Source organism: Eleutherodactylus coqui, chromosome 2 (assembly GCF_035609145.1).
Source record: "Eleutherodactylus coqui strain aEleCoq1 chromosome 2, aEleCoq1.hap1, whole genome shotgun sequence".
In the NCBI taxonomy this organism is placed as follows: domain Eukaryota; kingdom Metazoa; phylum Chordata; class Amphibia; order Anura; family Eleutherodactylidae; genus Eleutherodactylus; species Eleutherodactylus coqui.
In genome coordinates this window covers 159,281,282-159,306,032 of record NC_089838.1, presented here as the reverse complement: position 1 = coordinate 159,306,032, position 24,751 = coordinate 159,281,282, and the positions used below count along the sequence as shown (strand labels likewise).

At 46.6% G+C, this 24,751-nt stretch overlaps 1 protein-coding gene across 1 annotated transcript in view; it reads left to right on the top strand.

Annotated features, from left to right (window-relative positions):
• The first annotated feature begins 9,298 nt into the window (after positions 1–9,298).
• The window catches only part of AASS (aminoadipate-semialdehyde synthase), a 67,234-nt gene continuing 51,781 nt past the window's right edge, over positions 9,299–24,751 (top strand). Inside the window, exons 1-2 of the mRNA XM_066591841.1 lie at positions 9,299–9,431; positions 14,322–14,539. Of these exons, the coding sequence (XP_066447938.1) occupies positions 14,330–14,539 (210 nt within the window). The 5' untranslated portion in view covers positions 9,299–9,431; positions 14,322–14,329. The remainder of the gene's footprint in view (positions 9,432–14,321; positions 14,540–24,751) is intronic.

The following is a 24,751-nucleotide window of genomic DNA, read 5'->3' as shown; positions in this document are numbered from 1 at the left end:
ATGCCGAACACTTGGTGGAACAGGGCCTTCTTCGAGAGATACATACTGATAGGACTGATCCCTAGGGCATTATGTGTCCATGCCTTACCATCTTTTGTCACTGATGATGAACACTTTAACCCCTTAGTGACCAAGCCTGTTTGCGTCTTAATGACCAGGCCAAATTTTGGAAATCTGACATGTGTACTTTAACATAGAATAGCTCCGTAAAAGTTTTGCATAGCCAAGTGATTCTGACATTGTTTTTTTGCCACATGTTGTACTTCATTTAGGTGGTGAAAATAGTCCGATATAATTTGTGTATATTTATTAAAAGTGCCAATATTGGGAAAATTTTGAAAAATATATCGTTTTTTCACATTTTCAATTGTAATATATCAAATATGTGCAAACATACTGTACAAACTTTTGCTAAGATATATATTTCCATCTATTTACTTTATTCTGAATGCACATTTGAAAAACTTTAATGTTTTTTTAACCATTTAGGAGACGTACAAATTTAACATTACTTTTCAGCATTTTGAGGAACACTAAGATAGCAAAGGTTCAAAGGTGTCAGAACAATAGATACCCCCACAAATGACCCTGTTTTAAAAACTACACCCCTTAATGTATTGACTGAGGGGTGTCATGAGTATTTTGACCCCACAGATTTTTTTCAGGAATTAATTCAATTTAGAGGAGAAAAATTAAAATTTCATATTTGTGCAAATATGTCATTTTAAAGACATTTTTTTTTATAGTTTACATGGAAATGAGGATTTACACCCCAAAATGGATTCCCCTGTTTGTCCTGTGTTCAAAAATATACCCAATTGAGCCCTAATCTTATATCTGAGTGCACAACGGTCTTTCACATGTAGAGTTCTTGAGTGCCCAAAACCATAGAAAACTACCACAAATGACCCCATTTTGAAAGCTAGACCCCTTAACAAATTTATCTAGGGGTGTACTGCCCATTTTGACCCCACGGTTTTTGAATGAATTCAAGCAAAGCAAAAGGAAAAAATTGTGATTTGGGGTTTTTTGGCAATTCTGTCATTTTAAAAACAGCTTTTTTTGTACAGCACACATATAAATGAAGACTTGCACCCCAAAATTGATACCCCTGTTTGTCCTGTGCTCAGAAACATACCCATTGTGGCCCTAATCTTCTGTCTGGATGCACAAAGGGGCCCAAAATGAAAGGAGTAATCGGTGGCTTTCAGAACATAGATTTTGCTTGAAGTTTTTTTAGCCCCCATAGCACACATGTAGAGTTCTTGAGCACCCAAAACCATAGAAAACCCCCACAAATGACCCCATTTTGAAAACTAGACCCCTTAACGAATTTATCTAGGGCTGTACTGTCCATTTTGACCCCACGGTTTTTGAATGAATTCAAGCAAAGCAAAAAGAAAAAATTGTGATTTTCGTTTTTTTGGCAATTCTGTCATTTTAAAAACAGCTTTTTTTGTACAGCACACATAAAAATGAAGACTTGCACCCCAAAATGGATACCCCTGTTTGTGCTGTTTTCAGAAATATACCCATTGTGGCCCTAATCTTATGTCCGCATGCACAACGGGTCCCAAAATGAAAGGAGTAATCGGTAGTTTTCAGAACATAGATTTTGCTTGAAGTTTTTTTAGCCCCCATAGCACACATGTAGAGTTCTTGAGCACCCAAAACCCCCACAAATGACCCCATTTTGAAAACTAGACCCCTTAACGAATTTATCTAGGGCTGTACTGTCCATTTTGACCCCACGGTTTTTGAATGAATTCAAGCAAAGCAAAAAGAAAAAATTGTGATTTTCGTTTTTTTGGCAATTCTGTCATTTTAAAAACAGCTTTTTTTGTACAGCACACATATAAATGAAGACTTGCACCCCAAAATGGATACCCCTGTTTGTGCTGTTTTCAGAAATATACCCATTGTGGCCCTAATCTTATGTCCGCATGCACAACGGGTCCCAAAATGAAAGGAGTAATCGGTAGTTTTCAGAACATAGATTTTGCTTGAAGTTTTTTTAGCCCCCATAGCACACATGTAGAGTTCTTGAGCACTCAAAACCATAGAAAACCCCCACAAATGACCCCATTTTGAAAACTAGACCCCTTAACGAATGTATCTAGGGGTGTACTACCTATTTTGATGCCACAGTTTTTGAATGACTTCAAGCAAAGCAAAAGGAAAAAATTGTGATTTTCATTTTTTTGGCAATTCTGTCACTTTAAAAACAGCTTTTTTTGTACAGCACACATGTGAATGAAGACTTGCACCCCTATATGGATACCCCTGTTTGTGCTGTTTTCAGAAATATACCCATTGTGGTCCTAATCTTATGTCTGGATGCACAACGGGGCCCAAAATGAAAGGAGCAGTTAGTGGCTTTTAGAACATAAATTTTGCTTGAAGGCTTTTTATGCCCCATAGCACACTTGTAGAGTTCTCGAGCGCCCAAAACAATAGAGAACCCCCACAAATGACCTCATTTTCAAAACTAGACCCCTTAACGCGTTCATCTAGGAGTGTACTGTGTATTTTAACCGTACAATTTTTGAATAGATCTAAACAAAGCAGTAGGAAAAAATTACAATTTTCATTTTTTGGGCAATTGCGTCAATTTAAAAACAGTTTTTTTTTGTACAGCACACATATAAATGAAGATTTTCACCCCAAAATGGATACCCCTGTTTGTCCTGTGTTCAGAAACATACCCTATCTGCGTTCTGTGATTCCTTATGTTCTATATATGCGCTCAATGGGGCCGGCGGCAGCAGCGCCGACCCCATTGAGAACATATACTATAAAAATCATTCTCCTCTGCCACAGCTGTAACAGCTGTGGCAGAGAAGAGTGATGTTCGCCCATTGAATTCAATGGAGCCGGCAATACAGCCGGCTCCATTGAAAGCAATGGGCTGCCCGCGAGCGCAGGATGAATTTTCAGGAAGGGCTTAAAAATATAAGCCCTTCCCTGAAAAACATCCAAAAACGTGTAAAAAAAAAATATATATACTCACCTTGTCCCTGCAGACGGAGTTCAGCCGCGGCCGGCTGGCAGTTCTCCTGAACTGCTCTGTGTAGTATTCAGCTGTCATTCAATAGCTGAGAGCTGCCCCTGATTGGTCCTTGCGCTCAGCCAATCAGAGGCAGCACTCACTCACCCATTCATGATTTCATGAATGGGTGAGTGAGAGCTGCCTCTGATTGGTGAGGGCTGTGACCAATCAGAGGCAGCCCATTCAGCAGGCGGGGATTTACAATCCCCGCCTGCTGACTACTACAAAGAGCAGTTCAGGAGAACTGCCAGCCAGCCGCAGCTGTACTCCGTCTGCAGGGACAAGGTGAGTATATATATATATATTTTTTTTTTTACACATTTTTGGATGTTTTTGGGGAAGGGCTTATATGTTTAAGCCCTTCCCGAAAATTCATGCCACGCTCGCCGGCAGCCCATTGCTTTCAATGGAGCCGGCTTTATTGCCGACCCATTGAATTTTAATGGGTTGGACAGCGCTCCTTTGATCGGGCCCGTTTCGCCGCAAACGCTGCTAGCTGCAGATTTTTTGGCGAATCGTCGTCCCGGTCACGCGATTTGCGGATGCGCATCCGTCATGCGATCCGCAAATCACGGCAAAAAACGGTCGTCTGACTGAGGCCTTAATCCTAGATAAAAGTAATAATGTGAACTGTGTGGTATTTCCGAAGACAGGGGTTATTACGGAGGCTGGTTGGAATGGGCACATGGGGCAATAAAACCGGTATCTGCCCTCTTCTCATGCTTTTTGGGGGTCATTTCTTGACCTCAGTGGCGGGTATGGGGTGTAAAAAGTAGCGTTCCGTGAGTCTTCGTAAGCTTGCGGAGGTGCGGCGGTCTCACACAGAAGACGCTCAACAAGCTGCTCCTGGAACTGCAGGAAGGCAAGCGTTCCTGGGGCTTCTTGTAAAATACGTATTACAGGGAGCGGTCTGAATAACGCCGGGCTCACGCAGCCGTAGGCGGAATCGGCTTGCGGAGGCCCGCAGCAGATCCCAGCTGTGAGCCCGGCTGTGACCCTGCGTACGGCCACGTAATGTACTGCGCATAACTGCCTACTCACACGGGCGGTCATTCGCAGTACAAATTTTTTTTTTGGTTTGTATTTCCCGCACCGTTGCTTAGCAATGACACGGGTACCCGCAGCCCGTATACAAGGTAGTTGCGTATGGGCAGCGGGTATATCCAAGACCATGGAGCATAATAGGGTCTACGTTGCGGATAGCCGCGGTAAAATAGAACCTACTGCGTTCTCTTTTCTGCGAGTGGATTACACAATTCCAACCCACTAATGTGAGCAGAATTGTGTAATCCAATGCGATTGATCTGCGTAATACCACGGATCAGACGCATGCGGAATCCGTAATTCCTATCCGGTCATGTGAGACCGACCTATGATAGTTTGCTACTTTTTTATTACGTGACCGGGGACCGCTCAATGAGGCCACCCGTCACTGCTCCAGGCTCTCGCCGAGAGCAAGGAGATTTTAAGTTTCCTGTGCTCCCCGACTCCTGCGCATGCGTCCGGTATTTTGCCGGCGGTCGCATGTGCAGAATCCGGGTAAGTTCACGGATGAGGATCGAGTCAGGGTGCAAATACGGAGGCCTCCGGTAAAAAGTTTCATCTTATCTCACCGATGAGGGGAGATGAAACTAACTTTTTTTTAAACTTTTACGTGATCACCATTATCCATTGGATAACGGCAAACACGTGATCAGGAACCGCTCACCGCGGTCCCCCGTGAAATTTCCAGGCTTTTGGCTAAGTTTTGTAGCCAAGAGCAGGGAGATTTTAAGTTATCCTGGCAATCCACGGCTTTTGCGCATGCGTCTGCCACTTTGGCGACGGCCGCGTGCGCAGAAGCTGGGGTAAGGTCCGCGGATAAATCCGGGGGGCCTTAGGTACGTAATTTCATCCTCCCTCATGGATATGATACGTGAGGGGAGATGAAATGTAAGCGTTTTAAACTTTTTAAAACTTTTTACACTTTTTAAAATTACTTTTTTACACTTTTTTTTTCCCTTTAAATGATCACTGCTATCCATTGGATAACAGTGATCATCTCTGCAGGGACATCTCTCTGCTCTTGGCTACACATGGCAGCCAGGAGCAGAGGGATTTTAAATTTCCCGGGTCCTGAGTCCCTCTGTGCACGCGCCCGATGTCAATCATCAGGCGCGCATGCGCAGAAGGGGACTCAGGTCCCGGAAGACCGGGACGCTGCTGAGGACCGGGGGTGAGTATTTTCACCTCCCCTCATGGATCCGATCCATGAGGGGAGGTGAAATTAACTTTATTTTTACTTTTTTAAAAACTTTTTCACGAGCTATCCACTGGATAGCGGCTATCGCAGGCCTGGGGACCGCTTGCCGTGGTCCCCGGGGACATCTCCTGGTTCCCGGCTACCTTCAGGAGCCGAGAACCAGGAGATTTTAAAGTTCCCAGTCTTCTTCTTCTGCGCATGCACGTGACGTTATTCGTCTGCCGCGCATGCGCAGAAGAGCTGTGCCGGGTCCCGAATGACCCATTCTCCGCGGCAGACATTGGGGAAGCCAGGTGAGTATTTTCAGCTGCCCTGATGGATCTGATCCATCAGGGCAGCTGAATCTTTAACTTTTTAAACTTTTTTTTAAACTTTATTGCGATCGGCGCTATCCATTGGATAGCGCTGATCACAATGCCGGAGGGGACTGCCCTCAGCCCGGGATGACTGCTCCATGCTGTCAGCTACCTGCGGGCACCGACAGCATGGAGCTGTCACGTCCAGTGCCCACGGGGCTTTATTCTCTGTAGGACGCATGTTTTTACGTCCTCAGAGAATAGAGCGCACTTGGGCAGGACGTAAAAAGGCTATGGGCTGGTCGTTAAGGGGTTAAGAAATGATAGGAGAAGCTGGCTAATACTATGATTTACAGATGGCGACCGATTGGATGTTTGCTGCCCAATCTCATTTGTCCTCGGTGTGCACGTATGACCTCTTTTGGTTTGTGTGCAGTCCGACTGTTGAATGCTGGGTAGCGAGCATCTTTTTACTTGCAAATTCCAGCTCATGCACTGTTTTGTATCTAGCCTTATTTTCATGTCATATGATCACTGAGATTGGTATATTAGGAAGTGTGGGAGTGTCTGTCAACCCTTTGAAAAAAGTTTCCATTGGTGGATACTATTCTTATATATTCTGGCTATGATACTGGTTAGTTATATGTAGCTATCTTTACTATTACTCATAGATACCTTATTTTTAGGCTATATAATATAATTCCCATATTAACCATATTCCCAGACCCTCCACTCCTGTGTTACAGGCAACCTCCTAATTTGAGGAACTTTATAATCAGGAGTGCATTGTTCTCTGACACACAATAAAGAACTTATCCCTGTAATGTAAGGATCTGACTTTTGACACTTTTAGAGGGTTAAATTCTTCACAAGGATTCATGCATGAATGGGAGGTATGAGAAATATATAGCACAGATAACAATACTGGCCTGGTGACGCCCCCAACACTAATTCATAAAACCTTCACTCCTTCACTCCCTGATCAGTGTCTGGTTGAAAATATTTGTGTTTCTGTTGCAGTATTCCTTTAAGTGCAAACCAATCACATCCATGTCTGTGCCTTGTCATGAGTATGTGTGTGTGTATAAATATGCATGCCTCTTTGGATCTATTTCATTTAAGCCTGAAGAAGAACACTGCGTTGGTTCAGAAGCTCACTATAACATCATGTATTTTTGTTAGCCATTAAAAGGTACCATATCTACAAGATTACTTGGTTTCTCTCACTGAGAACAATCACACTTTACTGGCTAACATCGTACCAAACCTTTGTTTTCATTATGTGTTACCTGCCACATGGTTGTCTTTAACAAAGTGATTGTTTGGCTTTATACTCCCTGTGGTTTATGGTCACTGTGTGGCAGTAATATCAGTCTTTGTACAGCGGTTTTATACAATAACATTCAGTCAGTATGTAGTGGTCATCGTGTAGCAATGTTATTTGGGCCTTGTGCTGTGGGATTGGTATTATTGGTCTTTCTGTAGTAAAGCCCATCACAATGGAGTAGTAGCGGTAATGGTGTGTCGGTATTACTTGGCCTTGTACGGTGCTAACATTGGTCTTTGTGTAGTGCCTTTTGTATGTAATTTAATTACAGTATGGTGAAAATATTTGCTTCTGGCATAGCGGCAATAATGTTATAACTAGACGTATGTCATTGGGGGGTGGGGAGCAACATATGTCTTGGGGCTTATCTCCCTAATCTTTTAAGACCCTAACAACACCCCTTTAATGACAGATACACAAGTTTAAAAATAACGAAACCCGTCCTTCGACCTGGCAATCCAGCACTGCAGCCCAATAGTCCTCACGGTCTTTGTTTTGGAAGGCTACCACCTGACTGCTGCAGCCAATCAGACTTGTTCTCCTGGCATCAAACATCTGAGTGGATATGCCAGAAGAATGGCATCTGGGTACTGCGGCTTATTATAGGCTGAAGTGATCAAGTGGTAGCTGTTCCAAAACAAAGACTGTGAGGACCGCGGGGCTGCAGCGCCGGATCACCGGGTAAGTATCGCTGCTTTTGTTATTTTTAAACAAGTGCATCGGTCATTGAAATTTCATATTGTAACAGAGAACCCCTTGCATGTACAATAAGCATCACAGCATGTTCTATCTTGGTGCATATTCTGAGTGTATTCCTGCCAAGATAGTGCATTGCGGACTTGCTGCACGCCGCGAATTACACTTGTGTGAAGCCACAATGAGTTGTATTTTTGGCTTGAAGCTCAGCTCTTCCAGGAGGTATGTGTAGTAGAGTTAGGCCTCATGTCCATGGGCAAATTAAGAATTAAAATCTGCAGCGTTTTTCCCGCATGCAGATCTGCGCCCCATAGGAATGCATTGACCACCCGCGGGTAGATAAATACCCGCGGACGGTCAATAAAAGTGAATTTAAAATTTCTGGAGCATGAAAAAAAATGACATGCTCCATTTTAGTGCGGATCACGCGTGCGGGAGCTCATAGAGCACACAGCTCAATTCATCTCCCGCATGAAAAATAAAAGACAATTACAGTGCATCCGCACTGCATCCGCAGCGGATCTGATTTTCCCCGTGGACATGAGGCCTTAGGCCGCCTGCAGACGAGCGGGTCGGATACGGCGGCGAGAATTCTGGCTGCGGGACCCGACCCCAGCGCCTGCAGAGACGAGCGCGTACTCACCTGCGCCCGGCTCTTTCATGTGCCGGCTGCCGGCGCATGCGCAGACCGGAGCCGGCGGCCGGGTGAGTGACATATCTGTGTGAGGCTCTGTGAGCCCCGCACAAAAAAAAGACATGCCGCGGTGTTTGCCACGCGACATTTCGCGCGGCCAAACCGCGGCCGTCTGCATAGGAGTGCGTATTGTAATGCACTCCTATGCAGGCTTTGAGCGGCGGAAATCCCGCCGCGGGATTTCCGCCCGTGTGCAGGCGACCTTAGGGCTCCTGCACACGGGGGGAAATCCCGCGGCGGGATTTCCGCCGCTGGAAGCCTGCATAGGATTGCATTAACAAACGCAATCCTATGCAGACGGCCGCGGATTGGCCGCACGAAATCGCGCGCGGCAAACAAACCGTGGCATGTCAGAAATGTCACTCACCTGCCGCCGGCTCCGGTCTGTGCATGCGTCGGCTGCCTGGCAGCCGGCACATGAAAGAGCCGGAGCTGCGGGGCGTGGGTGAGTACGCGCTGGTCCCTGCAGGCTCTTGGGTCAGGTCCCGCGGCGAGAATTCTCGCCACCGGATCCGACCCACCCGTCTGCAGGCGGCCTTACACTGAAAACCTCCGCACTTCCTAGTAATGCATGCCTGCTTCACCCGTGTTCTGCATTGTCAGCGCCTGCAGGTGTATGGCGTACTGTGTAATGATGTGGGGGTGCTCTCCAATTATACACAACAGTAAAGTGGGGGTGCCATCTTGGCTGCACATGTGCCCCTCTCCGGGCGGACATCAATTCCCCAGGTGTTCTTTGGAGCATCCGACAACTTTCCTGCAGCTCCATGTAAATCCCTCTGAGCTCTGCGGCTCCCTGAAATGAGGGTTAGGATGCCCCCTGTGAGTGATGCCAGTGGCACCGTGCAGCCGCCTCCTCTGCATGTGTCTCACCAGCCGCTGGCATCCTCCTGCAGGGTGGAGTCACACTGCCCTCAGTGCCGGGCTGCGCTCCCTGTTTCCTATTGGCTGACGGGGAAGGCTGTGTCTTGTCTGGAAGCCGCCATTGGTGGATCGGGGAATGACGCGCTTCAGTCCCTAAAGTTGTGTATCTCGGCCGTGGGCTCGTGAGTGCTTCTCTCCGGGGGTGTCCTGCAGGTGGTACGGGCCGCCCGCTCCCTCTGTTGCTGTCACCACGGTGCTGGCAGGTAGGTTACCTTGTTCTCCACCCCCTATGTAGGTCGTTACCGGCGTGCGGGCCTGCAGTGAGCGCACGGTGCCGGCTGCTAAGCGCTTTACAGCATGAGTGGCAGGGACTGCATACATTTGCCCACTGAGCGCTGGTGCACGGGAACTTGCAGCGCAGCTACGGGCAGGTAGGGGGCGCTGCTCTGTCTAGTGAAAAGCTGGAAGCGGCGCTATAAGCCCAGGGTGAATAAAAGGATGATGAGCGCTGGGCAGGCGGGCAGTGCAGTCACGAGGCCTATGAAGGGGTTGTACCAGGGCCACAAGTTATCCTCTGACTGACTGTGGGGGTCTCGCCACTGAGAACCACTTCACCACCTGCAGTGATGCAAATGGTGTGCTGTAATCATGCACAGTCTGTGCTCTGTTCATTTCAATGAGGCTGTCCCACTTGCAAAGAGGCGTATTAGGTCGCCTGCACACGAGCGGAAATCCCGCCGCGGGATTTCCGCCGCTGAAAGTTTGCATAGGAGTGCATTAAAATACGCACTCCGATGCAGACGGCCGCGGTTTGGCCGCGCGAAATCTCGCGCGGCAAACAAACCACGGCATGAAAGAGCCGGGGCCGCCAGGCGCGGGTGAGTACACGCTCGTCCCTGCAGGCGCTCGGGTCGGATCGCGCGGCGAGAATTCTCGCTGCCGGATCCGACCCGCTCGTCTGCAGGCGGCCTTACACACACTAAATACACCGTACACAGCGTATCATCAGGATGGGTCATCAATAGTTGATTGGCCGGGGTCCGTTGCCCAGGACCATGGCTGATCAGCTGAGCGAACACATGCTGTCAGCTCCGCAAATACACAGAGGTCAGAGCAGAAGCAGTGGAAGTCTTGGCACCGACCTCTGTGTAGTGGCTGATGCTTGTAACTGCAGGTCGGCGTCTCAATGAAATCAACGCGAGCCGTGCCTGCAGCTACATGCGATGGCCACTGCACAGAGGCCCACCAAATGGCACCTCACGATCTCCTACTGGGTGGGCTGTTTGGGACGCCGGAATACCAATCAGGCCATTTAAATTCCACTGTCAGAACTGGTTAACTGCCATGATAAGTGGTTTACACTGATCGCAGGAGTCAGCTGATACCCACATTGTATGGAGTCGGATCGGCTCCCCATCCCGCTCCGTTCAAACCCTGAAGTCCCAGTTTAATACCATTACCTTCTATATTCACTTATGTTCTTTGCAATTTAGTCGTATTCTGTTACTGTGTCTCCAGCACTGTGGCCATTACTAGATCTTATTCAGTTGCCTTTATTACATTGTGCATTATCATGTGTGGGAGAGTCAGCTCAGGTAGAGCACGGGATTGCAGTGTGAATGGCTGACAGAGTCCACGACACATACAGGCTTGGCCTGCGTTTAATAAAAAGTTCGCAATCCAAATAAAACAGCCTTAACTTTAGACATAAACCAAAATCCTGCTCCTCCAGCTCTAACTAAACAGAGTCCTTCCCCTGACTATAGGACACTGCTAGCTGCAGCCGCATGAACATAAAGCACTTTTGTTCAGACCAAGTGCCTTGGTCAGAAACACAGCGTCTCTTGAGACCAGCAGCTTCCAGACAGCTTGGCTGCACCCGGCCTCAACTTTGTCTGCAGCTTTGCAGACTTTATGGCCCCCTGTACACGGGTGGAAATTCTGCAGCGGGATTTTCCGCCTGTGCCCGCCTGCACACAGCCACGATTTGTCCGCGTGAAAACACACGCGGAAAACAAATTGCGGAATGTCCTATTTCTGTGTGGGTCTCGCAGAGGCAGCCGGTGCATAGCAGAGATGGAAGACGCCGGGAGCGAGTGAGCCGCAGGTCTCTGCAGCGGCGCGGGATCCGACCCAGCCGTCTGCAGGCGGCCTATGGACTAAGTAATTACCCAGCGTCTGCACCTGAGGATCTTACCTCCCCCCTAATAAGACCTGAAGTAGAGGGAGTGGAATGAACAGCCCCACTACCGAGCCTGCCATCCATTCCAAAAAACCAGGCCCAAACAAGTTTTACAAAAACATCTCCAGTAACTACCTTTGCTGGAGATCACATCACACCCTGGTTTTTCCCGTGTCTCACGTAGTGAGACACTAACTCCCTTCATACCTAATGGGTATAATACCTGAACCTCGGCGAAATATAGCGACCATCAAGGATTAACCCCCGTCAGTGTCTCACAATGATCTTCTGCTCTGCTCCTCATGTTTGATAAAGGTCCATACAGACTGAAATGTCACATTGCTTGGATTGTCCTTTCAATAAAACTGAAACTGCTTGCATCGCTTTTTGGAGTGCAGAGTTCTTCATTTTTTTTAGAAATTTAAGATAGGCCTCCTACTGCAGCACCCACCAATGGGTTGATATGAGGGCACTCACGTATTTGATTCTGTGATCTCATTCATAAATAGGGATTTGTGGCCTTTTATATGCCATTTACCTCAATAGGTGCTGCTGAAGAGCTAGTATTACAATCTTTCCATGTGCAGTTCAAGTAAAGATAAGAGATATAAAACTGTCACATTCCTCAGCTCAGTGAACTGATTAAGTATCTATGTCTTTGCTTAGATTGGTGTTAGTTTTAGGGGTCTAACGTCCGTGTTTGAACATTTATTTAGATCAAGAGGGGTGTACCCCCCCCTGCATTTTTGTGTTATAATTGTGAGCCATCCAAACCAGTTTCATTTTAGCTCGATGAAGAGTGGATAACAGAAACATCCGAAAGCTTGCTGTAACATCATGTATTTTTGTCAGCCATTAAAAGCTATCATATCTACAAGATTACTTGGTTTCTCTTGCTGAGAACAATCACACTTTACTCCACTGGCTAACACGGTACCAAACCCTTTTTTAAATTTACCCTCTTGCACCCTTCTTCCTGTTAGACATTGGGCAAATCCTGAAGATATTCCATCAATGTCTTCATATCAGGTGGACACAACCTGCTGCTTGTGAAGAGGCAGTTCTGTGTCCCTCAACCACCTGGACACAGAAATGCTTATCTTTGTATGACTGCTTGCATGTAGTTTCCATGTTAGAGAGAAGAGGAGACATGTAACATAGGAGCAGGGATAAGCAAGTGCTAATCGTGCACTATGTAGACATCTCTGGGTCAGGATGCTCAACTATTTTTTTGAAACATAAATCCAAATGCGTAAAAGTATCGGTACTTACCTGTTGTCAGCCCTACAGTCCTGCCGGTCTTTGCTTCAGAAAGGAAACTACCTGACCACTGTAGGCAATCGGGCTGCAGCTGTCAGGTGCCATTCCCCTGGCATCACTGCTTAATCCAGGCATAGAGATCACATACAGAATAGCAGGTAACGCGTTTTAGTGGGCTTCACACCTTTCTCAAGAAAGTAAGTGGCTAAATGACTTATTTAAACCTGTCATTGTGACTTATCTTACTGGGCTTGAGTAAGTTGTGAAGCCCACTGAAACGCGTTGCCTGCCATTCTGTATTTTGGTGTATGTCATCCCTGCATGGAATAAAAGATTTGAGGATATCCATCTGCCTCATTGGAGATATACCATATTTTTCGCTTTATAAGACGCACTTTTTCCGCCTCCAAAGCGGGGGGGGGGGGGGAGGGGGAAGTTCCTGCGTCTTATAAAGCGAATGTGGCGAAAATTCGTTCCGATCGCCATTTTTAGCGCGATCGCGAATTTAACACGCGGACACGATTTATTCGGCATGATTGCGCGTTAAATTCGCGATCGCGTGAACAAGTGTGCGATCAGTTAGAAGATTTCTCTTCTCCTGTCAAAAAAAAATCAGTACTCACCTCCCCCGGCGTTCTGCGGCGCTGCTGCAGGCTGTCGCTCCCTCCTGGTCCCCGGCAGAGCATTGCTTTCTGGACGCAGGGCTTGAAATCCCCTCCTCCAGAAAGCTAATAGTGTGATTCACTAACACACGCCGTCAGCCAATCACAGCCATTCAATGACATCATTGGCTATTCCTGGTCCAGTACACCTACCGGAGCAGGAGCTTTTTTTTTTTTTTTAAATCTACACTTTTCCACCGAGGCGGGCCACTCCTGGGTACCTCCTATGTTGGTCTCCCTACCTGTCTGTGACTTGGTGCAGATTGGTGTCACTGACCACCCCTTAAAGCAAACTTGGACCTCCTGTGTGGAGATCTGTCGTCCTGACGGGTTCCCCACACTAGGTGAGTCCAACTCTACTATCAATATTCATGCTGATTCCTCCTTGGGTGTGAATACATTATTATTGTTTTCTCTTCATTCTCTTGCTGGGTGGGAGTCCAGTAAGTGGATCCTGCGCCTATCAGAGATTTATTTTTATTTGTTGACTGTAAGCTCTCCAGAACCTGGCAGAAAGGCCATCATTTCTAATAATGGGGACCACAAGCTGCTAACCTGCAGCTCACATCAACCTCGCGGCGAAGAAGTGAATGGAATATTACTACATTGTGAAGTATGGACGCTCAGAAGTCAGACACCCTTGTGCTGTGTCCATTAACGTATTACCACTAAGTAAAACCACTTACCCTCCATCCCGAAGAGAGAGCGGCAACACCTCTCCGGTGGTCGGAGGCACTTCCTACTGCTCTTGGGACAGGGGACCTGCAGGGGACAGTAGAGGATGGACAAGGTGCTAATATAACTATTGCTATCTGTGTGGAAACCAGACAGTTGCAGATTACCAGGTAGGCTGAGTATCTAGCGGCCATCCTATATACATGAAGCGCGGGTATATGAACATTCTCCAAGTTTGGTGACGTTTGTACCGTGAACCAGAGAATCAGTTTTAAGGCTATTTCTGTTTTTGATTTACTTTGTGCTACTCTAAAACTTCTGCATTTGCTTAGTTATTGTCATTTATATTGTAAATTCTGTTTTACACTTACTAGGTCTCAACATGTGGCACATCCTGAAGTGCCAGAAATATAATGCAGTATATAACCAGTTGGTACGTCGTCACCATAAAGCTGTACTAGCTATAAGAAGGGAAGACCTCAATGCCTGGGAGAGGAGAGCGCCTCTGGCTCCAAAGCATGTGAAGGAGCTCACAAACCTTGGCTACAAGGTCCTGGTGCAGCCATCCAACAGACGAGCTATCCATGAGAAGGTATGTTCTTAGTAATAGAACTAGCCACAGCTAGTTCTTTAATTTTTTGTTGTCCTCTTGTGAAAATAAACATCACTTTTGTCAGTTTCTTTAACCCCTTAAGGACCAGGCTGTTTTGTACCTTAACCCCTTCGTGAGGGCCCAATAGTGTTTTTACATCCTGGCTTTGTGGGCTTTAATCCTAGAGAATAGAAAAACATGCATCCTTTCAGGATTAAAGCCACGTGGGCTGAGGACGTGACAGCTCCATGCTGTCGGTTCCTGAAGGTAGCCGACAACATGGAGCTGTCATCCCTGGCCGTGGGGAGTCCCATTCCCCCGGCAATGCGATCGGTGCTATCCAATGGATAGCACCGATCACATTAAAGTAATCAAAAAATTTTAATAAGTTAGAGTTGCAGCTCCCCTCACAGATCGCATCCAAGAGGGGAACTAAAACTACTCACCCCCATCCTCTGCGATGTCCCCCGCTGATCTGGTCCGGAACGGACCCTCCAGCGTCTTCTGCACATGCGCACCAAAGGAAATGTTACGGCGCATGCGCAGAAGAAAAGATTGTTGTGGGACATTTGAAATCTCCTGGTTTCCAGCTACTGGAGGTAGCCGGGAACCAGGAGATGTCACCGGGGACCGCCGTGACCTGTCCCTGGGTCTGTGATTGCCGCTATCCAATGGATAAAGGCAATCACAGAAAAGTTTAACAAAGTAAAATAAAGTTATAGCTTCTACTTCCCTCATTGATTGGATCCATGAGGGGAGGTGAAAATACTCACAGAGGGGCTCGCACCCCGGAAAATTCAAAATCCCTCTGCTCCTGGCTATCGTGTGTAGCCAGGAGCAGAGAGATGTCACTGGGGATCGCTGTATGCGGTTCCTGGTGACGTAATCTCTTTTATCTACTGGAAAACAGTGATCATGTAAAGTTAAAAAAAAAATTTTTTTTAAAGAAGTGTGTTAAAAAAAGTTTAAAAAGGTTACGTTTCATCTCCCCTCACATATCATATCTGTGAGGGAGGATGAAATTACGTACCTAAGGCCCCCGGATTTATCTGCGGACCTTATCCCGGCTTCTGCGCATGCCCCCGTCGCCAAAATGGCGAACGCATGTGCAAAAGCCACGGATTGCCCGAGTAATTTAAAATCTCTCTGCTCCTGGCTTCCAAACGTAGCCAAAAGCCTGGAGATTTCACAGGGGTGAAGGGGCACGTACGTGGTCCCTGGTCACGTGATTGACGCTATCCAATGGATAACGACAATCGCATAAAAGTAAAAAAAAAATGAAATTTCACCTGTCATGGATCCAATCTGTGAGGGGAGGTGAAGTTACTTGCCTATGGCCTCCAGCGATGTTCCCCGATGGGATCTTTCCCCAACTTCAATGCATGTGCCCGTCGACAAAATGGTGGACATAAGTAGGGCCCGGGAAATGTAAAATCTCCTTGCTCCTGGCTACTAGCCGAGAGCCTGGAGCAGTGACTGAGGTGAGCGGTCCCTGGTCACGCGATCGCCGTTATCCAACGGATAACAGCGAACACGTAAAAGTTAAAAATAGTTGGAAGTATAATACTCCTTTCTGTTTGGGCCCCGTTGTGCAAATGGACATAAGATTAGGGTCACAATGGGTATGTTTCTGAACACAGGACAAACAGGAGTATCTATTTGGGGGTGTAAATCCTCATATTTTTTTTCTATAGTGCACATGAAAATGTCTTTAAAATGACATATTTGCAAAAATACAACATTTTATTTTTTTCTCTTCTAAATTGCTTTAACTCCTGAAAAAACCTGTAGGGTAAAAATACTCCTGACATCCCCCAGTGAATATATTAAGGGGTGTAGTTTTTAAAATAGGGTCATTTCTGGGGGTATCTATCCTTCTGACACCTATGAGCCTTTCCAATCGTGGCTTGGTGCAGGAAAACAGTGTTCCTCAAAATGTTGATAAGTAATGTTAAATTTGTACGTCTCCTAAATGGTTAAAAAGAAAACTATTTTGAACGCACATTTGAAAAACTTTAAAGTAAATAGATGGAAATATATATCTTAGCAAAAATTTGTACAGTATGTTTGCAGTTGAAAATGTGAAAAACTAATTTTGTTTTCAAAATGTTTCCAATTTCAGCACTTTTAATAAATATATGCTAATTCTATTGGTCTATTTTTACCACCTAAATGAAGTACAACATGTGGCGAAAAAACAATATCAGAATCACTTGGATATGCAAAACCTTTACGGAGTTATTCTATGTTATAGTGACACATGTCAAAAATTTGGCTCAGTCACTAAGGCGCAAACAGGCTTGTTCACTAAGGGGTTAAGGACTAGACCCTTTTTAGGGATTTTACCCATGTGGAGGTTTAACTGCCCTATTATTTTTCCTTCAGCTACCAAAATTATTTTAGCTGCATTTTTTTCGGTGTCATATAGGGCTATTTTTTCTTTTTTTTTTAGTGTTCTTGGGGATAAAAAGCTACAAAATGTTTTTTTTAAAACATTTATAGTTATACTATAAATTATTTTAAAGTAAATATACTAAACTATGGGAAAGAGTTCCTCATTTTGTTTTTGGACATTTTGATATATAATATGTATGGTTTTGGATTACAGGGTGCATACGGCAACAGTTTTTGTTGGTGTCGGCTTTGGGTTATTTTCTTTATGCATATATTGTTTTATTCTGTAATTTTGTTTTACTTATGTATGTAATTATTTTTTTACTATCTATGTCCCCTATGATGGGGACATTCACACGGTCTTTTTTTTTTTTTTTTTTTTAATTTTGAAAATTTTCCACTGTAGCTGAGGCATCCATAGGAGCCGTAGTTATAGCGAAAACGTTCCCCTGTAGTGACAGTAGTGACAATAGTCACTGGCAGAGCTGATCAGGGTCTGATAGGACCCTGTAGCTTTGCTGTGCCAGATTATCCTGGCAGTTATGTGACCACTGGCTCGCGTAGTAGAAGAAACACTTCCACTTTCACTCTTTAGTACATAACACTCATTGAGCGCTGTGTACCAGTGAAAGGCGAAGGCAGAAGGGATTCAAAACCATTTCTCTCTCCTCCTTCAGGATATCAGCTGTGACTAACAGCTGACAGCCCGACCTGCTTTTGACTGATTGCAGAAGCAGGGGTTTAATTCCCCCGCTGTATTTGTACTATCAGCTGGGATTAAGGCCTCCTTCACATGGGTGACAAAGTTGTGTGATTTTGTTGCGTTGCTACAATGCTACAAATCCCATGTATGAAAAGCTCATACTATCCTATGGGTTTCTTCACACATGCGATGTTTTGTAGCATGCAACAACCCGACACAAACCTCACGGGTCCAGCGATATGCCTGCGACACGCGAGGTTTTGTAGCCCATGTTTCCCTATAGAGACTTCCTCCCTGTTGCATCGCATGAAAACCCGATTTTCATGCTGTGCAATGCAACTTTGAGAGTAGGAAATCCTACTGTCAAAGCTATAATCTAAGCCCTAGCTGCAGAAAAAAAAGACATACATCACCTTATAAGCGCTCACTGCCGCAACTTTTCCCCGGGTCCCGACACTGCTTCTCTTCTTCAGCTTCTGGCCGGGGATTGAAAAATCCCCGGCTCCTGGGAGCGCTGGCTGTGATTGGCTGACGCTTAGCCAATCACAGCCAGTGCTCGATGAATGGCTATGATTGAACCAATTACAGCCATTCATCGAGCACTGGCTGTGATTGGCTAAGTGTCAGCCAATCACAGCCAGCGCTTCCAGCAGCTGGGGATTTTTCAATCCCCGGCCAGAAGGTGAAGATGATGATCAGTGCTAGGACCTGGGGAGAAGCTGCTGCGGCGCCCCAGACAGTGCGGGAGAGGTGATGTATTTATATATATATATTTTTTCTTCAGTTACAGCTTATTTTTGGGTAAGGCTTATATTTCAAGCCCTCCTTTCCCTGAAAAACCTCGCATGTGATGCTACAAACTCACAGTTTTGCCACGAGAAGACACAGTGATATTGCACGGTGCAGTGATGTGATATCGCTGCGATTTTTCTTGCAGCAATGCCGTGTCGCCCGTGTGAAGGAGGCCTGAAGCCCAGGACCACGTTCCGTAAATTTACTGGGCTTCGTCCTTAATGCATTAAAAAAACTTTACTTTTTAGCTCTGCGGCCAGATTTACCCTTAATGAGACGGTGCCAGTTTTCAAATTTGACGTGTCACTTTATGTGGTACTAACTTTGCATTGCAATCGAAGTGATTCGGAGATTCTTTCATGACACGTTCTTATGTATTCTGTTGTTTTATTGGTCATTTCCAATGTTATTACTGGAGAGGAACCCCCTGAAAAACATGTTTCTCTTCCAGGGGGACCCCAGTGTGTTTCCTAACTCAAAGAAGCTTGCAGTAGGGGCTGGGAAAGCACTGTGGTCCAGGCTGTAATTAGGATCAGATGTCTGTGTGTGTGTCTGTGTGTGTGTGTGTGTCTGTGTGTGTGTGTGTCTGTGTGTGTTTATATGTGTGTACCTGTTACTTTTCACAATAAGGGTGGCAAACTGATTTTAGTCTGCTTGAAGATGTTTTGCAAAGCATCTAGCATAATTTATATATATATATAATTATGCTAGATGCTTTGCAAAGCATCTTCAAGCAGACTAAAATCAGTTTGCCACCCTTATTGCGAAAAGTAACAGGTTTTGTTGTTGCTGTGTTCTGTGAAACCTCTGATCAGGGCTCAAGAAACCCCAGGTTGTGAAACCTTTAGGCCTCATGTCCACGGGGAAAATAATAATTAAAATCCGCAGCGGATCACCCGCGCGCGGATCCGCGCCCCATAGGAATGCATTGACCACCCGCGGGTAGCTAAATACCCGCGGATGGTCAATAAATGTGAATTAGAAAAATCATGGAGCATGAAAAAAAATGGACATGCTCCATTTAGGGCTCATGTCCACGGGGAAAATAGGATTTAGGATCCGCAGCGGATCTCCCGCGCGCGGATCCGCACCCCATAGGGATGCATTGACCACCCGCGGGTACATAAATACCCGCGGATCGTCAATAAAAGTGATTTAAAAAAAAATGGAGCATGAAAAAATCTGGACCATGCTCCATTTTCATGCGGGTCTCCCGCGGGGACGGCTCCCGCGGGCTTCTATTGAAGCCTATGGAAGCCGTCCGGATCCGCGGGAGACCTAAAATAGGAATTTAAAGCATTTACTCACCCGCAGCGGACCGCGAAGCTCTTCTCTTCCTCACCGCCGCATCTCCCTTGCTTCGGCTCGGCGGATGTGCCCGGCGCATGCGCGCGGCACGTCGACGACGTGCCGGCGACGTGCCGCCGGCGTCAGGAATTCATCCGCCGGCCGAAAATGAAGATCCGGCCGTGAGGAACAGCTGATCTTCGTCGCCCGCGCCGGATAGGTAAATTCTTTTAAATTGCTATTTTCGGCGCTCATGTCCGCGGGGCAGGAGGGACCCGCTGCAGATTCTCCATGGAGAATCTGCAGCGGATCTGATTTTCCCCGTGGACATGAGGCCTTAGGTGCGGATCACGCTCCGGATGGCCCCATTGATCTCTATGGGGTGCGGGAAATCCGCTGCGGGTGTTAAATGCCATTTATTTGGGTGCGTGAAATCTGCATGCGGATTACAAGTTTGGCTTCTTTTTCAGTGGCCTTGCATTTTTTTTCACGCGCAGATGCAAAAATGCCATCCGCGTGCATACACGCGTGAAAAAAAACGCATCCGCGTGTCATCCGCATGCAATAAAATACTATTTTAAGCTCATCCGCACTGCATCCGCGGCCCAAATCCGCGTTACAAATCCGGAGCAGATTTGATTTTCCCCGTGGACATGAGGCCTTATTGGTATAGCTATGGATAGAGAAAAACTAAGTACACCCTCTTTGAATTCCATGGTTTTAAATTTCAGGACATTAAAAAAAAAAGTCTGATCCTTGGAAGGTCTTAAAATGAGGTAAAGACAATGTCAGGGCTTATTCAGATGACCGTATATTGGACGCTTATTCACGCTAGCCGATATACGGCGTCCCTCTCTGCAGGGGAAGGAGGCTGGAATAGCCGGGAGCAGTGCACTGAGCTCCCACCCCCTCTCTGCCTCCTCTCCACCCCTCGGCACTATTTGCAATGGGAGGGGGGCGGGATGGGGGTGGAGCCAACTCCTGTGACTTAGCTCCGGCCCCGCCCCGCTCCTCTCATTGCAAATAGTGCCGAGAGGCGGAGAGGGGGTGGGAGCTCAGTGCACTGCTCCCGGCTCGTCCAGCCTCCTCCCCCCGCGTGAATACCCGGCCGATATGCGTGCGTCTAAATAAGCCCTCAGGTGAAGAGCAACACATGACAAATTTGGCCTCTCAGACGAGTGTAAGTTGCTGTGTGCCAATAAACCCCTATACACTATTTTGGCGTGTATGTGAGCGTTTTACGTGTACTATTGCACGCCAAGAAAGTGCATGCTGTGATTTTATTTGTACACACATTTCTCGCACTGTGAGACCCAGGTAAAATCTATTTGAGAATGGTACCGCGTATTACGTGCGCAAAAACTGCACGCATAATACGCAATGACCATATGTTTGTGTGAGTGAACCCTTACACAATGTCATTTATTTAACAGAAATTAGGCCAAAATGTAGCAGCCAGGTGCTGCCAATCAAATGTATAGGATTAATTGAGTAAGTGTGATCACCTCTAAAAAGCAGCAGTTTTGGTAATTTTTTGGTCTGGAGCATTTAAGTGTGTGTTAACACAATGCCAAGGAGAAAAGACCTCAGCAATGATCTTAGAGAAGCTAATTGTTGCTGCCCAATCTGAAAAGAGTTATACGACCATTTCCAAACAAGTCCATCATTCTACAGTGAGAAAAATTATTCACAACTGAAAAACGTTCACTGACAATCTTCACAGGAGGGGATATCTCAGCAAATTCACCCCAAGGTCAGGTTGTGCAACACCCAAAGAGATTGCAAAAAATAAACAAAAGCTATATCTTAGACTCTAAAGGTCTCAGCTTATTAAGTATTCAAGTTTATGAAAGAACAGTTATGGCTTGTTTTGGAAGAATTGCTAGAAGAAAGCAAAAAGAACATGGCAGCATGGCTAAAGTTTGCAAAATTGCATTTGAACAAACCTCAGGATTTCTGGAACAATTCTCCTTGGACAGACAAGACCAAAGTGAAGATGTTTGGCCATAATGTCCAGCGCTACGTTTGGCGAAAACCAAACACAACATTTTGGCGCAAACGCCTCATACCAACTATCAAGCACAGTGGTGGAAGGGTGATCATTCAGGCTTGATTTGCTCCTCTGTATGCCAAAGTATTCTAGAGTCTAATGTGAGGCCATTTACTCAAAAGCTAAAGCTTGGCCGAAACTGGGTCATGCAACAGGACAATGATCCCAAACACACCAGCAAAACCAAACTACTAATGACCATTTGTCAGTTAGTATGTGAGTGCTTCTGATGCTCCACCCCTGGTGATGTCATCACTCTGCCCCCTGTTGATGTCATCGAAGGTCCTACAGCATATATAAAACACAGAGCCCGACCAACAGAAGAACACCACAGTTGTTAGGGCTCTTGAAAAGGGGAGGACAAAAATAACAAAATGAGAATATTACTAAGCTGTTATCTCAGACACAACTCGTCAATCCTGATTGAATACACCAACCTACCATCACCTCAGAGATCCTGTAGACTGAAGGACATCTGACATCGCTGTTGTGGGAGGAGCCATTGTACAGTTTGGTAGAAAGTACTGTAGACTGGATAAACCAACAGCAGCTATTACCAGGACCTGTGATGATGTCACCGTCATGTGATCATCTGTGTGGCTGGAGCCAGGGATCACATGACCAGGGGCTCATTACTGTATCCAGCAGTCTGGTGATGTTTGGAAATAAGGATGGATGTGGATGTAGTATAGCTGTGTATGTCGTGTGTGAATCGGGATGGATGTAGCAGAGCTGTGTTTGTGTGTGAGAGAGAATCGGGATGGTTGTAGCAGAGGTGTGTGTGTGAGAATTGGGATGGATGTAGCAGAGCTGTGTGTGTGTGTGTGAATCAGGATGGATGTAGCAGAGCTGTGTGTGTGAATCGGGATGGATGTAGCAGAGCTGTGTGTGTATCTGGATGGATGTAGCAGAGCTGTGTGTGTGTGAGAGAATCAGGATGGATGTAGCAGAGCTGTGTGTGTGAATCGGGATGGATGTAGCAGAGGTGTGTGTGTGTGTGTGTATCGGGATGGATGTAGCACAGCTGTGTGTGTGTGAGAATCGGGATGGATGTAGCAGAGCTGTGTGTGTGTGTGTGTGTATCTGGATGGATGTAGAAGAGTTGTGTATCGGGATGGATGTAGCAGAGCTGTGTGTAAGAGAATCGGGATGGATGTAGCAGAGCTGTGTAAGAGAGAATCAGGTTGGATGTAGCAGAGCAGTGTGTGTGAGAATCAGGATGGATGTAGCAGAGCTGTGTGTGTGTGTGAGAATCAGGATGGATGTAGCAGAGCTGTGTGTGAGAGAATCGGGATGGATGTAGCAGAGCTGTGTGTGAGAGAATCGGGATGGATGTAGCAGAGCTGTGTGTGAGAGAATCGGGATGGATGTAGCAGAGCTGTGTGTGAGAGAATCGGGATGGATGTAGCAGAGCTGTGTGTGAGAGAATCGGGATGGATGTAGCAGAGCTGTGTGTGAGAGAATCGGGATGGATGTAGCAGAGCTGTGTGTGAGAGAATCGGGATGCATGTAGCAGAGCTGTGTGTGAGAGAATCGGGATGGATGTAGCAGAGCTGTGTGTGAGCGAATCGGGATGGATGTAGCAGAGCTGTGTGTGAGAATCGGGATGGATGTAGCAGAGCTGTGTGTGAGAGAATCGGGATGGATGTAGCAGAGCTGTGTGTGAGAGAATCGGGATGGATGTAGCAGAGCTGTGTGTGAGAGAATCGGGATGGATGTAGCAGAGCTGTGTGTGAGAGAATCGGGATGCATGTAGCAGAGCTGTGTGTGAGAGAATCGGGATGCATGTAGCAGAGCTGTGTGTGTGAGAATCGGGATGCATGTAGCAGAGCTGTGTGTGTGAGAATCGGGATGCATGTAGCAGAGCTGTGTGTGTGAGAATCGGGATGCATGTAGCAGAGCTGTGTGTGTGAGAATCGGGATGGATGTAGCAGAGCTGTGTGTGTGAGAATCGGGATGCATGTAGCAGAGCTGTGTGTGTGAGAATCGGGATGGATGTAGCAGAGCTGTGTGTGTGAGAATCGGGATGGATGTAGCAGAGCTGTGTGTGTGAGAATCGGGATGGATGTAGCAGAGCTGTGTGTGTGAGAATCGGGATGGATGTAGCAGAGCTGTGTGTGTGAGAATCGGGATGGATGTAGCAGAGCTGTGTGTGTGAGAATCGGGATGGATGTAGCAGAGCTGTGTGTGTGAGAATCGGGATGGATGTAGCAGAGCTGTGTGTGTGAGAATCGGGATGGATGTAGCAGAGCTGTGTGTGTGAGAATCGGGATGGATGTAGCAGAGCTGTGTGTGTGTGTTAGAGAGAATCGGGATGGAGGTAGCAGAGCTCTGTGTGAGAATCAGGATGGAGGTAGCAGAGCTCTGTGTGAGAATCAGGATGGATGTAGCAGAGCTGTGTGTGAGAGAATCGGGATTCATGTAGCAGAGCTGTGTGTGAGAGAATCGGGATGCATGTAGCAGAGCTGTGTGTGAGAGAATCGGGATGCATGTAGCAGAGCTGTGTGTGTGAGAATCGGGATGCATGTAGCAGAGCTGTGTGTGTGAGAATCGGGATGCATGTAGCAGAGCTGTGTGTGTGAGAATCGGGATGCATGTAGCAGAGCTGTGTGTGTGAGAATCGGGATGGATGTAGCAGAGCTGTGTGTGTGAGAATCAGGATGCATGTAGCAGAGCTGTGTGTGTGAGAATCGGGATGGATGTAGCAGAGCTGTGTGTGTGAGAATCGGGATGGATGTAGCAGAGCTGTGTGTGTGAGAATCGGGATGGATGTAGCAGAGCTGTGTGTGTGAGAATCGGGATGGATGTAGCAGAGCTGTGTGTGTGAGAATCGGGATGGATGTAGCAGAGCTGTGTGTGTGAGAATCGGGATGGATGTAGCAGAGCTGTGTGTGTGAGAATCGGGATGGATGTAGCAGAGCTGTGTGTGTGAGAATCGGGATGGATGTAGCAGAGCTGTGTGTGTGTGTTAGAGAGAATCGGGATG